Source organism: Narcine bancroftii, chromosome 6 (genome assembly GCF_036971445.1).
Source record: "Narcine bancroftii isolate sNarBan1 chromosome 6, sNarBan1.hap1, whole genome shotgun sequence".
In the NCBI taxonomy this organism is placed as follows: Eukaryota; Metazoa; Chordata; class Chondrichthyes; order Torpediniformes; family Narcinidae; genus Narcine; species Narcine bancroftii.
The window spans coordinates 25,932,422-25,948,961 of NC_091474.1; the positions used below are offsets into that span (position 1 = coordinate 25,932,422).

A 16,540-nucleotide genomic window follows, 5' to 3' on the forward strand; every position below is an offset into this window, starting at 1 on the left:
TACGTAGTAATGGGATTGAGGGTCCTGGGGAAAAGGCAGGTAGGTGGAGGTGAGCATATCATCAGATCAGCCATGATCTCATTTTATGACAGAGCAGGCTTCTGTTCCTATTTCTTACATTCTAAAATAACAAAACCTCTCTCTTCTCCCCAATCTCCTCCCCAACTCAATTTCATGTACAAATCTTGGGAAAGGCAGGTTCTCAGGGATATTTACGTGAGTCTCAGAGAGATATTTAGAGGTTAGAGATACAGCATGGTAACAGGCCCTTCCAGCCCACAAGCCCATGCCGCCCAAATAACCTACTCACCCCACACGTCTTTAGATTGTGGGAGGAAACCAGAACACCCAGACGAAACCCACACAGGCCACGGGGAGAATGCACAAACTCTTTACAGACAGTGCTGGATTCAAACTTGGGTTATTGGCTCTGTAATAGCGTTGGGGAACCACTACACTAGTCTATTGGGAACATCTGAAGAACAATCTGGGGCACAAGACCGGGGCATTACTGCTGTACAGCTACTTTTCCCATTCCAGTAGTCTGATAGAAACATCTGGTATTGGCATCCCTCAGACCTATATATAACCTGCTCAGCACACAGAAGCAGATTATTGTTTTAGATTGATGATGTCTCAACAGGACATCATCTCTCCATGCTGCCTGACCTGCTAAGTATTTCCAGTGTTTATTGATGTTCTGTTTTTATTTCGAAACACCTAGGTCATCAGACTATGGACAATGTGGATAGGATGGCATGAAGGGCCTGTTACCATGCTGTACGACTTGATGATACCTATGCGTTTTGCCTTTGGAAAGAAGCAGAGGATCAGATGATGGGTTATTCTCTCACAGGCACCATGCTTTTCTCCTGTTCACTCCATCTTGTCACACTTTGCACCAGCTCAGAGGCAGACAAAAGTGTATTGCACTGAACTGAGCTCTGCCACAGTTCCTCTGTGCCAAATGACATGGCACTTAAACGGACTGGGGGTATAGGGCAATTGAGTGTATATTGATTAGTGGCATGAACTCATGGGCCGAAAATTTAATATATTTTTTTCAACTCCAAACTTTCTCACCTCCAAACTTTCTCACCTGCAAGCAATTTATCCTTGATCTTCATTTGTTTTATTCTGGCGGATTGAGCCCCATTCATCAGCAGAATTTCCATGACAAGGAATAAAGCAGCTGCCAGGACACACTTCATCTTTCAAAATGAGGAGTTGGATTGACCGAGAGACAGACACACCTGGTGAACAAGCAAGAAAAAACATTTAGAAAAACACAGAATATTCCAGCCATTGATTCTCAAAGATGCTCAGATGCAATCCAAATCCATGGAAATTCCTTTATCACTGGTGCTTCTCGACCTACTGAGTTCTTAATTTTTTAATTAAAAAAAATTTAGACATATAGGCTATTTCGGCCCACAAGCCCACGGCACCCAATTGCACCCAATTTACTTACAACCCCAGATTCTTTTTGAATGGTGGGAGGAAAGTGGAGCCCCCAGGGAAAACCCATGCAGTCACGGGGAGAACATACAAACTCCTTACAGACAGTGGTCCCAATCGCTGGTGATGTAACAGCGTTACGATAACCAGAATACCAAATGTGATGCCCAGTTCCTCCAGCCTTTTTCCTTCTGGCCACCCCTGACTGGAAATATTGATCATCAGCGATCAATAGGAATTGTTTTTAATTAATTCATTGGATGGTCTTGACATTGGAATTGCCAACATTCACATACATACAAACCACTCAATGGGATATTGCAGAGTTGCATGAATCTGGTACACCAGATACAGGCACCACACTTCATTATCTGAAGCTTATTTCTGAGCCAAAGGATTTTATTGCAAGAGAATAAAGCCAGCATCTTAATTCCTTTAATGGTTAGTGGTTAGCTCAATGCATTTACAGCGCCAGAAATCGGGAGCAGGCCTGGGTTTGAATTCCGCATTGTATGTAAGGAGTTTGTACATTCTTCCTGTGTCTGCGTGGGTTTTCTCTGGGGCTTCTGGTTTCCTCCCACCCTTCAAAAAAAAACATACCGGGGTGTAGGTTAATGGGGTGTAAATTTGATGGCACAAACTCGTAGGGCTGAATTGGCCTGTTACAGGACGCTAGTCCCCTCAGAGGGATAATACAACTAGGTGGTATATGGAAGGGGCAAGATTGACAAGAAGAACTTATACAGCCTGACACATCCCATTATTGGAGATACTCGAAAGGGAGCTTCTTTGCTTCTTTGGAGAGAGAGAGAGAGAGAGAGAGAGAGAGAGAATAGATCTCACATCTCAGGATAATAACCATCTGTCAGAACTGGTGATAAGAGATTTTAAGATTCCCCTGTTCTTCTTCAATAGCACCACACAGCAGTGTAGTGAGTTCCTCTCCTGTTCTCTGAAACCGCCCAATCCGATCAGGTTAGGGGTGGAAAAAATTGTAAGTCAGGCTGGATTGAGTTTGGATTAGACGTACCAACTTGGGTTTTAATTTTATATCACAGCTGATCTTCATTTCCTAATTTTGGCTGAAAGATGTGTTTTTATCTTTCCTTGTTTGGGACTAATTTACACTTCTGCCTCTCTACCACAGGTCAGGTTTCAAGTTGGTCCTTATTGTCACAAATGCTAGGTGCAGTGAAAAGGCTTGTTTTGTGTGCTATGCAGTATGTCTCTCTATATACAGTATAACCACAGCAGAGTAAAACACAGAGCAGAGAGTGGGGTTACAGTGAGACATCAGTTCAAACAAAGTAAGGATAATGCTATTTAGTTCATTGTTCAGGTGCCTTGTTGTTCAGCGTGGGTGATCATGTCTCTCCATCCATCACGGTCTCTGACCCTCCTAGTTGTTGCCTCCCCTGTTTCTAACCATGACCATAATCCATCTCTCATTTTCATTCTCTGTCTGCCTCTGCTTCATTTTCCTTCCAGCTTTCCAGCTGTAACTAAATGTTCTAATGTATCTCTTAGTCTTCTCATGATGTGTCCAAAGAATTTTGATAGCTAAAAAGAAATGGATGACAGACAGAAGAAATTCTGAATCTTATGGAACAAGGGAGAAACTATCAGGAAAGTGAAGAAGCCTACGTCTCCTTGCATGCACAGATAACAACCAAGTGGAAGGAAGCAAAAGAAACTTGGCTTAAGGACAAATGTGAGTTATTAGAGCAATTGCCGAAGGCCAACAACAGTAAACGTACGCATGACGAGATTAAAGCGGTCACAAATCAGAAGAAAAGCGATGTATAAAAACAAAAGATGGCTCTACAATTACTGCAGATGCCCCTGCTCATCTAAGTATTATATAGAACATAGAACACAACAGCCCTCAATGTTGTGCCAATCCATATATACATCCCAAAAAATAGCTAAACTCTTTCTACCATTTTTCTTTCATCCACTTAAGAATCTCTCACACAACTCTCTGTGTTAAAAACTTATCCCTGACGTCTCCCCTAAACTTTTCTCTCTTCACTTTGTACAGATATCCTCAGGTGTTTGCTTCTCCTGCCCTGGGAAAAAGGTGCTGGCTGTCTACCTTATCTATGCCTCTCAGAATCTTGTAGACCTCTATTAAGTCACCTCTCATCCTTGTAGCTCCAAAGTCCCAGCTCTAATCCAGACAGTATCCTGGTTAATCTCCTCTGCACCCCTCTCCATTGCTTCCACATTCTTCCTATAATGAGGTGACCAGAAGTGAACATAATATTCTAAGTGTGTTTTTGTGTTTATTTCAAACTTTGGTTCTCAATGGCCATGACAACCTTCTTTCATTATTGGCCCTGGGACTGTTGCTGGCCCTCCTTGGACACTGAGCTGTGCCTTGTTATAATTTGAAGGTAAACCAAGTGTCTATAGGTGCTGCAGGATTAATGTAGTACACAAAAGTGTTGGAGGAACTCAACAGTTCGTGCAGCATCCATGGGAAGCAGTAGGCAGTCGATGTTTTGGGCCTGAACCCTTCTTTAGGATCTCAAAAATCAGACGGATGCCTGAACAAGAAGGTATGTTGGGGGGGGGGGGGGTAGTCTCAGTAGCGTTAGCCATGAAGCTACTAGTTTGTGGTACAAACCCATCCAGTTCCTTTCTCGATGTGATCAGTATGTGACTCGAGACCCACTAATCTGGTCAACTCTACTTCCTCAGTTCAGGGACAAAGCCAGCAATTTCCACATCCCATAAATGAATATTTAAGTGAAAGAGGCCATTCAACTTGATTGTTATGCGTCAGTTCTTTCAATTATGTTTGACGGACTGGGTCTCAAGAAGATGGCTGAGGTAGTCATGGAATGACAGGGCCTGACACCCATAACATCCATGCTGACCAATCAGGCATCCTGGGTGAGTTGCATATGGCTGCATTTGGCTTATATCCTTCCAAACCCTTCCTATTTATATACCTATCCAAATGTCTTTTGAATGTCAACATTGTACCCACTTCTATAACTTCCTCTGACAACTCATTCCAGATACGGACCACCCTTCCAATTAAAAAAGTAGCCCCTCAGGTCCCTCTTACATCTCTCACCACATTCCCCTTAAACTAATGTTCCCTAGTTCAAGGATCTTCTACCTGGGGAAAAGAACTGTGAGCATTCACTTTATCCATGCCCCTCATGATTCTGCAAACTTCTATACAATTGCCCCTCAGCCTCCTACATTCTAGGGAATAAAATCCCATCCAATCTAACATTCCCCTGTATCTCAAACCCTCTGGCCCCAGGAGGAGCAAGGCTCTGCAGGGTTGTGACACAAAGGTTAGAATTTTAAGAACTGAATAAGACTTATATTAGGTCAATGAACAAGATGGATAAATGAGACCTAGTGTAAAGCAGACCCTGGGTAAAAGAGCTTCAGTCAATGTTAAAAAGACAAAATGGAAGACTGAACAATGAGAAAAAAGTACTGGAAATGCTCAGCAGATTAGACAGCTTCTGTGAAGGAAGAACAGAAGTTAACGTTTCAAGTCTCAGAGTCTGCAATGAAAGTTCATCAAACTTGGGTTAACCCTATTTTCCTCTCCCCAGCCTGACCTGCTGGCTATTTTTATTTCATATTTTCAGCATCTGCAATATTTTGCTTTTGTGTTTGTTGTAAATGAATTCATGATTTTGGAGAGATTGAGGTTGGAGGTCATAGGGAGAGGACTGGAACAATGTCTAATGCACAAGCTTGTTGCTTCTGGCACTTATGTTCCCATGTGTTTTAAATCAACCAAACTAGTTTGACATTTAGGCATTAGACATCAATAACTCTGCAATGGAGAGAGTAGAGTGCACTAAGCTCCTTGGAGTCATGGGCACTTGGACACGCATCTCTTCATTTGTCAGGAAGGCGCACCAGTGACTGCACTTCCTGAAAAGACCGAAGTGGGCAAGGCTGCTGACCACCATCATGTCAACCTCCTGCAGGAGTTCTATTGAGAGCATCCTAGCTGGCTGCATTACAGTGTGGTGCGGTTGCTGCGGAGAAATGGATTGGAGGTCCATCCACAGGATCATGAGAGTGGCAGAGAGGATCATGGGAGTCTCCCTGCCCCCCCCCCCCCCCATTGATGCAATCTACTGGGATCGTTGTCTGAAGAGGGCACACAAAATCATTGAGGACCCCTGCAACCCAGCATGCAGCATCTTTCAGCTGCTCCCATTGGGAAGGAGATACAGGAGTATCAGGTTGAGGAACAGCCTCTTCCCACAGGCAGTGAGAATGCTAAACGACCAAAGGAACTGTTCACACTAACCATCCAAGGCTCTAATAATTACAAAACAATATTTATTTTTTTTGTATGTATGAATACTTGTCCTGCATATGGTATAGTTCGTCAGTATGTGTATTACTTCTGGTTGTGTGTCTGCATGTTTTGCACCAAGGACTGGAGAACGCTGTTTCATCAGGTTGTACTTGTACAATCAGATCATAATAAACTAGAACCTGACTAGACTGGCAGAGACCTTGTCTGTTTGAATGGGACTTGGAGCAAGAACAAGGACTCATAGGAAAATGTGGTAGTGTCTTGCAGTAAATAATCTCCACAAAAATTTACTCAGATTCCAGCCAGTGAACTCGAGCAAAGAGTTTATCTTCCAATAATATTGATTCAGATAAAAGTTACACAATTCGACAAAAGTATGCCTTAGAACCAACCTCAAAGGCAAACTTCTTGTGTGATAATCCTTTTCCCACACTCTAATCTTGGTGCTTTTCCGAAAGAGACTGCCAAATCAAGCTATCCCCAGGCTTAACCTGAGAATATGGATTAATCTACGCACTTTGAACTACATTAATGTTATCCAGACTCATTTCCTTTGAATCAATAATGTTACTGTGCAAATATGTAGATGCAAAACATCTTTTTTTTTACATGAAGCATATTTAGGGGACCTTCTGCGTGCAAATCAGTCGCCATGTAGCTTATATTCCAAAGGAGTCACCGTTCAAAATGCACTATGGCTATATTTGCTTTGAGAATTAGGCATTTTATAAATTCAAGGAAATCTTCTCCACCCACTGAGTGATTGAAGTGACGATCACATTATCACGTAGAGGGGTTCAGCTGGATAGCAGTTACATTGAAAGGAGCAATGCAAACACAAGAGGTGACCAAGAGGAAGAGTGCATCTGCTCCTAATCAGTGTTGGGATCTGTACCCTTGTACCCAAATTCTGGACCAGAAGCCTGTTGATTCTTCAAATGAAAGACTTGTTTGGATAACACCGCCTGGCAGAACCTGTCCTCTCTCTAAACAACTCCTTTAATTCATCCCACTTCCTCCAAATCAAAGGAGTAGCCATGAGTACCCACATGGGTCCCAGCTACGTCTGCCTGTTTGTGTGCTTTGTGGAGAAATCCATGCTGCAAGCCTACACAGGCAAGACCACTCAACTCTTCTTCTGCTATGTTGATGACTATATCAGGGCTGCCTCATGCACCCATGATGAGCTTGTCAACTTCATTTATTTTGTGTCCAACTTCCACCCCAATCTCAAACTTACCAGGTGCATCTCCAACAACATTCTCCCTTTCCTGGATCTCTCTGTCTCCATCTCAGGACACCAGCTTTCCACTGACATATACTACAAAACCACCAACTCCCACAACTATCTTGACTACACTTCCTCACACCCTGTCCTTTGCAAGGATTCTATTCCTTTCTATCAACTTCTCCATCTCTGCCACATCTGTTCTCAAGATGAAGTCTTCCAGCCCAGATCTTCCAAAATGTCTGGCTTCTTCTACACACATGGCTTCCCCTCCACCACCACTAACTCAGCTTTCACCCGCATCTCCATTTCCCACTCATCTGTCCTAATCCCCTTATCCTCACCTACTACCCCACCAGCCTCTGCAACCAGCACATTATCCTTTGGAATTTACACCACTAACAACAGGATCCTATTACCAGACACATCTTCCCCTCTATGCCTTCCATAGGGATCGCTCCTTTCATGACTCCCTCATGCACTCATCCCTCCCCACTAATCGCCCCCTTGGCTCGTTCCCCTGTGGCTGGAGGAGGTGCCACACTTGTGCCTCACCTCCTCCCTCACCACAGTCCGGGGCCCAAATCAGGCCTTTCAAGTGAAGCAACAATTCACTTGTGTATCTGCAGGATTGATTTATCGCATCTGATGCTCCCTTTGTGGCCTTCTCTACATTAGAGAGACTTGGCACAAATTGGGAGATCGCTTCACTGAGCACCTTCACTCCATCTGCACCAGTGGCAAAGACCTCGCAGTAGCCAACCATTTCAGTTCTGTGTCACACTCCCATAATCACATGTCTGTCCATGTACTATCCCAACAAGGCCACCCATAAATTGGAGGAGGAACACCTAATTTTCGACTTGGACCCTCTCCAGCCAGATGGCATTAACATTGACTTTTCTGGTTTCTGCTAACCTGCTCTCCTCTTCCCCCCCTTCCAGCTCTCCTCCCTCCTTCCCTCTCTACCTCCTGCTTTTGCGACCCACACCTACCCCTTCCCCCCCACTCTTTTTATCGGATGCCTGCTGACATTTTTCTATACCTTGATAAAGGGTTCAAGCCCAAAACATTGGTTATGTAGTTTTATCTGTGCTAATATAAAGGACGAAATGGTGCAGCCGAGATAGGTAAACTGGTTGACCGTTTTGAGTTTTGTGTGCCCGATGGAGATGTGGGGGGGCTGGTAGTCATGGTGGGGAGCTGGCTGATGGAGGACCTCAGTTTTCTTCAGGCTGACTTCCAGGCCAAACATTTTGGCAGTTTCCGCAAAGCAGGACGTCAAGCGCTGAAGAGCTGGCTCTGAATGGGCAACTAAAGCGGCATCATCTGCAAAGAGTAGTTCACGGACAAGTTTCTCTTGTGTCTTGGTGTGAGCTTGCAGGCGCCTCAGATTGAAGAGACTGCCATCCGTGCGGTACCGGATGTAAACAGCGTCTTCATTGTTGGGGTCTTTCATGGCTTGGTTCAGCATCATGCTGAAGAAGATTGAAAAGAGGGTTGGTGCGAGAACACAGCCTTGCTTCACGCCATTGTTAATGGAGAAGGGTTCAGAGAGCTCATTGCTGTATCTGACCCGACCTTGTTGGTTTTCGTGCAGTTGGATAATCATGTTGAGGAACTTTGGGGGACATCCGATGCGCTCTAGTATTTGCCAAAGCCCTTTCCTGCTCACGGTGTCGAAGGCTTTGGTGAGGTCAACAAAGGTGATGTAGAGTCCTTTGTTTTGTTCTCTACACTTTTCTTGGAGCTGTCTGAGGGCAAAGACCATGTCAGTGGTTCCTCTGTTAGCGCGAAAGCCGCACTGTGATTCTGGGAGAATATTCTCAGCGACACTAGGTATTATTCTATTTAGTAGAATCCTAGCGAAGATTTTGCCTGCAATGGAGAGCAACGTGATTCCCCTGTAGTTTGAGCAGTCTGATTTCTCGCCTTTGTTTTTGTACAGGGTGATGATGGTGGCATCACGAAGATCCTGAGGCAGTTTACCTTGGTCCCAACAAAGCTTGAAAAACTCATGCAGTTTGGCATGCAGAGTTTTGCCGCCAGCCTTCCAGACTTCTGGGGGGATTCCATCCATACCTGCTGCTTTGCCACTTTTCAGTTGTTCGATTGCCTTATATGTCTCATCCAGGGTGGGAACCTCATCCAGCTCTAGCCTTAGGGGCTGTTGAGGGAGCTGGAGCAGGGCGGAATCTTGGACTGAGCGGTTGGCACTGAAAAGAGATTGGAAGTGTTCTGACCATCGGTTGAGGATGGAGATCTTGTCGCTGAGGAGGACTTTGCCGTCTGAGCTGCGCAGCGGGCTTTGGACTTGGGGTGAGGGGCCGTACACAGCCTTTAGAGGCTCGTAGAAACCCCTGAAGTCGCCAATGTCCGCGCTGAGCTGTGTTCGTTTGGCGAGGCTAGTCCACCACTCATTTTGGATCTCCCGGAGTTTGCGCTGAAGATGGCTGCATGCGCGACGGAAGGCTTGTTTCTTCTCTGGACAGGACGGCTTTGTAAGGTGAGCCTGGTGGGCAGCTCGCTTCTTTGCCAGCAGCTCCTGGATTTCCTGGCTGTTTTCGTCAAACCAGTCCTTGTTTTTCCTGGAGGAGAAGCCCAGTACCTCTTCAGTGGATTGCAGTATGGTAGTCTTCAACTGATCCCAGAGGGTTTCAGGGGACGGGTCCGTGAGGCGGGTTGCAACGTCGAGCTTTGCTTTGAGGTTTGCCTGGAAGTTTCCTCTCGCTTCGTCTGACCGCAGTTTTCCAACATTGAACCTCTTTCTGGGGGCTTTATTGTTCCTGGGCTTTGGCTTGAAGTGAAGGTTGAGCTTGCAGCGAACCAGCCGGTGGTCAGTGTGGCATTCCGCGCTAGGCATGACCCTGGTGTGGAGCACATCTTGTTTGTCACTTTCTCGCACCAGGATGTAGTCCAGGAGGTGCCAGTGTTTGGATCGGGGATGCATCCAGGTGGTCTTAAGGCTGTCCCTCTGCTGAAAAAGGGTGTTTGTAATGACAAGCCGCTGTTCTGCGCAGAGCTCCAACAGGAGGCGCCCATTGTCGTTGCACTTGCCGACGCCATGCTTGCCCAGGATTCCTGGCCAGGTTTCTGAGTCTTTGCCGACACGAGCGTTGAAGTCGCCCAGGATGACAACCTTGTCGGCTGTAGGGGTACGTTGGATGAGGTTGCGCAGGTCGGTGTAGAACTTGTTCTTTTCTGCTGGTTCCGCCTGGAGGGTTGGAGCATAGACACTGATGAGGGTGATGTGACGCTTGTTTTGAAGTGGGAGTCGCATGGACATGATTCGGTTCGAGAGGCCTGTCGGAAGGTTTTCGAGTTTGGAGGCAATGAAGCTCTTGACCATGAAGCCTACACCAGATAGGCGTCGTTCATCCGAAGGCTTGCCAGACCATTTCATCAGATGCAAGGATCGACAATGAGATAGACAACAGACTCGCCAAGGCAAATAGCGCCTTTGGAAGACTACACAAAAGAGTCTGGAAAAACAACCAACTGAAAAACCTCACAAAGATAAGCGTATACAGAGCCGTTGTCATACCCACACTCCTGTTCGGCTCCGAATCATGGGTCCTCTACCGGCACCACCTACGGCTCCTAGAACGCTTCCACCAGCGTTGTCTCCGCTCCATCCTCAACATCCATTGGAGCGCTCACACCCCTAACGTCGAGGTACTCGAGATGGCAGAGGTCGACAGCATCGAGTCCACGCTGCTGAAGATCCAGCTGCGCTGGATGGGTCACGTCTCCAGAATGGAGGACCATCGCCTTCCCAAGATCGTATTATATGGCGAGCTCTCCACTGGCCACCGTGACAGAGGTGCACCAAAGAAAAGGTACAAGGACTGCCTAAAGAAATCTCTTGGTGCCTGCCACATTGACCACCGCCAGTGGGCTGATAACGCCTCAAACCGTGCATCTTGGCGCCTCACAGTTTGGCGGGCAGCAGCCTCCTTTCAAGAAGACCGCAGAGCCCACCTCACTGACAAAAGGCAAAGGAGGAAAAACCCAACACCCAACCCCAACCAACCAATTTTCCCTTGCAACCGCTGCAATCGTGTCTGCCTGTCCCGCATCGGACTGGTCAGCCACAAACGAGCCTGCAGCTGACGTGGACTTTTTACCCCCTCCATAAATCTTCGTCCGCGAAGCCAAGCCAAAGAAAAATATAAAGGACACTATTTGACTGCTGAGTTTCTCCAGCATCATGTTTTAACCTTTCAGATTCTTTTCTGCATGTATTTTGCTTTTGTGTTTGTTATAAATGAGTTCAAGATTTTGGAAAGTGGAAGGTCGAAGGTTAACTGGAGAGGACTGGAACAATGTCTAATGCCCAAGCTTGTTGCTTCAGGCACGTTAGTTCCTGTGTGTTTTAAATCAACCAAACTAGTTTGACATCTAGGCATTGGATTGGCAGAGACCTTAACTGTTTGAATGGAACCTGGAGCAAGAACAATAGCTCTGTGAGTACCATTGCATTTTTCAGTGCTGTAATGTTGGAACCGTGACAGCCAATTGGGGAGCTGCAAGATCCCATAACTTAGGCTGGCGATACCACAGATAAACTCTTTTAGAATTGTCTACAACTCAGGAGAGAACTCCATTATTCTTTTTTTTTTGCTTTTGCCACTGTAACGACTACATCCACTCATTAGGATTCTTGGTTTCAAAGTTCAGATTTATTGTCAGAGTACATACCTGACATCACATACAACCCTGAGATTCTTTTTCCTGTGGGCCAGGCAGGATTTATACTTAATGGTAGTGCAAATCACTGCACTCAAGAAAGGATACACATACAAAAGTGAGATAAACAAATAAGTGCAAATAAACTGTGCAATACAAAAAATAAATTTTCAATAATAAATAATGTTTATGATCAACATCTAAAGTCAACATTTTGGATAGTGCAGCCCTCTCTTAGGGCTGCATCACCGATATGAATCCTAAATGCTTTGGAGGTGAAAAGGTTGTGTCGCCATCCTATGTGGTTTGCATGAGATCCATATCACTCCGATCCTTTGCATGGTCTTGTAAACCAGGGGTCACGAGTTCGTTCCTCACTGGGGTCTCATTTCTGTGAGGGGCGCTTGACAAAGTGGCAACTCTCTGTCTTCCTTACAGCAGACGAAGTTAAAGAATTTCATGTATGTTACATTCTAGATGTAGTATTACGTGATAATAATGGAACCTTTATCTATCTCAAAGCCTTTTATGTGCAACTATTATATCAGCTTCCATCACTAAACTTGGCAGCCCATTCCAGTCACCCACCAACCTCTGTGTAAAAACAACTTCCCCTGCATATAATTTTTAAACTCCACTCCCCTCCCCTATCCAGCTTCAAAACATATCCTCTAGTACTTGACACGTTCACTCTTTGAAAAAGATTCTGACTGTATATCCCATCTATACCTCTCATCATTCTATAAACCTTTCTCAGGTCTCCCCTCAGCCACCAGAGAAAACAAACTCTCCTCACAGCTCAAAAGACAATTAACTTGATTGAAGAAGAGCTCAAGCCGGAAATGTTGGTAATACAGTAAAATTCCTGTTATTTGGAATTCAAGAAACCAGCAGCCTCAAGAAACAGACAAAAAAAATTGCAGAAATTAAATTGGTAAAAAATGTGAATGTTTAAAATTGGCACCTCCTAATGGTCTGCCAATCCACGCAACACGCATTCTCAAGCAACTGGCAAATTCACTTATCCAGCATCTACCAATCTCCATATGTGCTGGATACTGGGGATTTTACAGTATATTTTTACCTCTTATGGATGCTGCAAGACCAGTTGAGTTCTTCCAGCATTTCTGTGTGTTTTTATTAATAAACATGATTGATTGATTAATTCGTTTAATTAACAACAGGCTTGCAATTGCCTGCCTTGTACTTTTAACATAGAATGTAGTTCGCATTCAGTCTCTCATCCAAGCTTGCAATTGCCTGGAAGAAATTACCTGATATATGTACCAATCTACATTTCATTACTGAATTGTCTGTCCCATTTAAAGCCTATTAGAGCAATATTTCAACCATTCATTTATTTGATTGACCTTTGAGTCTATCACAGGAAGAGTAATTTTCATTTAGTTTTGCCACCTAAACCAGCACATATTTAAAGAGCTCTTTAATTCTCCTCATCACTTCTGCAAATATCAAGTTCTTAATTGAATCAGGAAGCTAAACAACAAGTGAGTTTAATCACCCATTTTTCATTCTTGATGGAGTCTTTTCAGACCTGCCTTTTCCTTTTGGCCCATGTCCCGTTGAGATCACTGCAAATCTAAGGAATAAAAGACTGAATTGATTAAATAAAGGCTATCTCTATGTATCCTTTCCTCCAACTCTGTCTCCCCTCTCTCTTCCCCCCCTCCATCTTCTTTCCTCCAGATCTGCATTCACAGAGCTACCCTCTCCCCTTATCAATTCTCACCTTTCCTCTCCTAACCTTCTATCCATGTCCAATTATCACCTATTGTTGGTTGGTCTGTGCTCCTCCTCCCCCCCCCCCCCCAACTCTTTCTTTCCTTCTCCCAGCCTTTTAATTCAGGCACCTGCCTGCTTTTCACTCATACCTTGAGGAAGGGCATAGTCCCTAAATGTCGGTAATACGCCTTTACTTCCCATGGACACTGCGAAACCTGCCGCATTTCTCCAGCATTTCTGTGTTTTCACAATAATCTCAGCATCTGCAGGCTTTCATGTCTCAGTACATAAAGCCTGTAGCAAGAGGAAAGGTGTGGATGGCAGGCTGGAACAGTTGCTGGTTTTCAGATTGTATCTATAGACTCCACCATTTTCTTCCAACGCCTCATCATTGGAGCCGTTCATTCAAGATTCCTTTATGTGCACAAAATGTATTTTCTTTTGTTTGCCCAGCACCTCCATCAAGATGAGAAAGAGAAGCAAAATGGTGGCAGGGTTAGTGTAGTGATCAATGTAATGCAACTACAACACTAGTGACCCGGGTTTGAATCCAGCATTGTCTGTAAGGAGTTTGCACATTCTCCTCGTGCCCTGTGTGAGTTTTCTCCAGGTGTTGCTCCTACGATCCAAAGACGTGCAGCGTTGGTCGATTAATTGGGTGTGATTGGCTGCACAAGTTTCATGGCTGGAAGGGCTTTTTACTGTGCAGTATCGTTATAAAATTAACAAGAGAGTCCCTACAGTGACGCCGAGTGTCCGTGGATCCCAACACCCCTTCTTTGATGCTGCTGCCTCCTGCATCCCTGTAATCCCCAACCCACACCCCGCACTCAACAGCTGCGTGGCTTCCTGATTCATGTCATCTTTAATTTAACCTTTTTTCATTTTAATTATAGTTCATTATCACAAATAACAAGGAGCAGTGAGAAATTATGTTTTGCAAGTTACCCAGTTAATCATCCTATACAGTACAGAGAGTACAATGCAGAGAGAGATCAATTGGTACAGGATTAAAAACATCATTTTACCAGTGTGAGGTTCATTCAGAAGACTGATAACAGCAGGAAAGAAATTGTCCCTGAATGTGGTGGAGCATGATCACATATGCAAAACTTTTTCCCAATGTTATCTGTAAATAATATGCAAAATGTATATTTATTGTCAATCAAAAACTGTAGGTGCTGGAAATCTGAAATAAAATCAGAAAATGCTTGAAACATTTTGCACTCTAGGCAATGTCTGCTAAGAGAGGAAGAGTTTGTGTTTTCCCTCCCACACATGCTGACTGACTTGCTAAGATCCCAGCATTCTCTGGTTTAATTTAACCATTTACTGGTAGCCACAATGCTGTTGCAGCGCCAACGACACTGGTTCGAAACCAGCGCGGTCTGTAAGGAGTTTGTACCTTCTTCCCATATCTGCATGGGTTTTCCCTGGCTGCTCCAATTTCCTCCTCCCCTTCAAAATTTATGAGGGTTGTATGCTAACTTGGATGTAATTAGGCGGGACAGGTTTAAATGACCGGAATCGGCTACTACCTTGCTGTAAAGAAAATGTTTAAAAATGATAGTTTATTCCTAACTCATCCACTTTAGAGAGTAGTTAAAACAGTGGTTCTCAACTTTTTCCCCCACTCACATTGCACCTTAAGTAATCCCTTACTAGTCACACAGCACCTCTGACATCCTTTGCCATAAGTGCTCTGTGGTTAGTAAGGGATTACTTAAAGTTCTATGTGAGTGGGTAAAAAAAAATGGTTGAGAACCACTGGGTTAAGGGTCCCCAGAGATCTATCATTGCTGGGCTTTCTGCAATCTTCAGCTCATGGGTTTCTAAATCTCTCCTCAACCTTTGGCATTCCCTGTTCCTTGCTACATTTCCAGTGGATCTGTACATTCCCTTGCCTATGCCAGGAATCCAGCCACTGTGCATTACAGTGTCCCTTCACTTTGTCCCCATCTTAGTTCCATCTCACTAAACCACACCATGCAAAAGGCCCAGGCAAAAAAATCTTTACTTTCTACGGATGCAGTGTGACCTGCTAAGTTTCTCTGGCACATTTGTGTATTGCACTGAAACCAAGCATCTACAGACTTTCTTGTTTAGCACAGTTTATGATCATGAAACAGAAAAGTGTGAAACAAGTGAAAAACAAAAGTTTACAGACGCTGTGATTATAGTGAAGACACAGAAATAATGGAGGAACTCAGCAGGTCTTGCAGCAGCCACAGGAGATGAAGATGTATAACCAATATTTCAGGCCTGACCCCTTCTTCAGGGCATGAGTAAAAAACAGACAGAAAAAGAAATGGCGGGTAGCATGAGAGTAAAGAACAACAGACAAAAGATGTTAATTAGCCAGGAAAGAGGAAAGGTGAGAACTAATTGGGGGAGGCGGTTGGCTCATTGAATGCTGAGCTGGGGGAAAGGAGACATAGGGAAAGGAAAGAGAGAGAGAGAGAGAGAGAGAGAGAGAACTAGCTACCGGAAAGTGGACATAGTACAAGGAATCACCTTCAGCATAACACTGGGATGTATGAATGTATGAGGCAGGAAGGTTGTCTCATCTTACTGTTCTTTTGTTCCTTGTGTTTATTTTTTTTAGACTCCCAGCACGTAACAGGCCTTTCCAGCCTAATTACGCCCAATTTACCCACAACCCCAGTACGTTTTGAAGGGTGGGAGGAAAACGGAGCAGCCGGAGGAAGCCCACACAAACCCAGGAGAACATATATACCCGTTACAGACAGTGCCCGATTTGAATCCCAGGTCACTGGCGCTGTAAACAAGGGCACGCTAACCACTGTGATAACCGTGCCGCCCCTTTTAGAAGAGATAGTTTTTTTTCCACCAGTTAGTTGAGGCAATTCCAGTTGGGTTGCTGGGGGCCGGGTGGGGGGGAGGTATGGAAGCGGGGAGGGTGGTTGCAAATGATATAAACTGAATTGGGCGAAAAGCTCCTAACTATCCTATCGATGGGTGTGGCATCATTACTGGGCTGTTATCTGATTTTGATTACAGGTGCTAATTATATTCCATTCAATTACACTTTCCTCTTGCAATAACTTCCAGTATACCGGTTTGCCTTCACAGTTATTTATTAACCATATTTC

At 44.6% G+C, this 16,540-nt stretch overlaps 2 protein-coding genes across 5 annotated transcripts in view; one reads left to right on the forward strand and one right to left on the reverse strand.

The window, feature by feature from the left end:
• The window catches only part of matn4 (matrilin 4), a 35,769-nt gene extending 34,519 nt beyond the window's left edge, over positions 1-1,250 (reverse strand). Inside the window, exon 1 of the mRNA XM_069884378.1 lies at positions 1,100-1,250. Coding sequence (XP_069740479.1) covers positions 1,100-1,211 — 112 coding nt within the window. The 5' untranslated portion in view covers positions 1,212-1,250. The remainder of the gene's footprint in view (positions 1-1,099) is intronic.
• Positions 1-16,540, forward strand: part of rbpjl (recombination signal binding protein for immunoglobulin kappa J region-like) — a 139,295-nt gene that overhangs the window by 76,177 nt on the left and 46,578 nt on the right. The gene's annotated exons all lie outside the window — the stretch shown is intronic.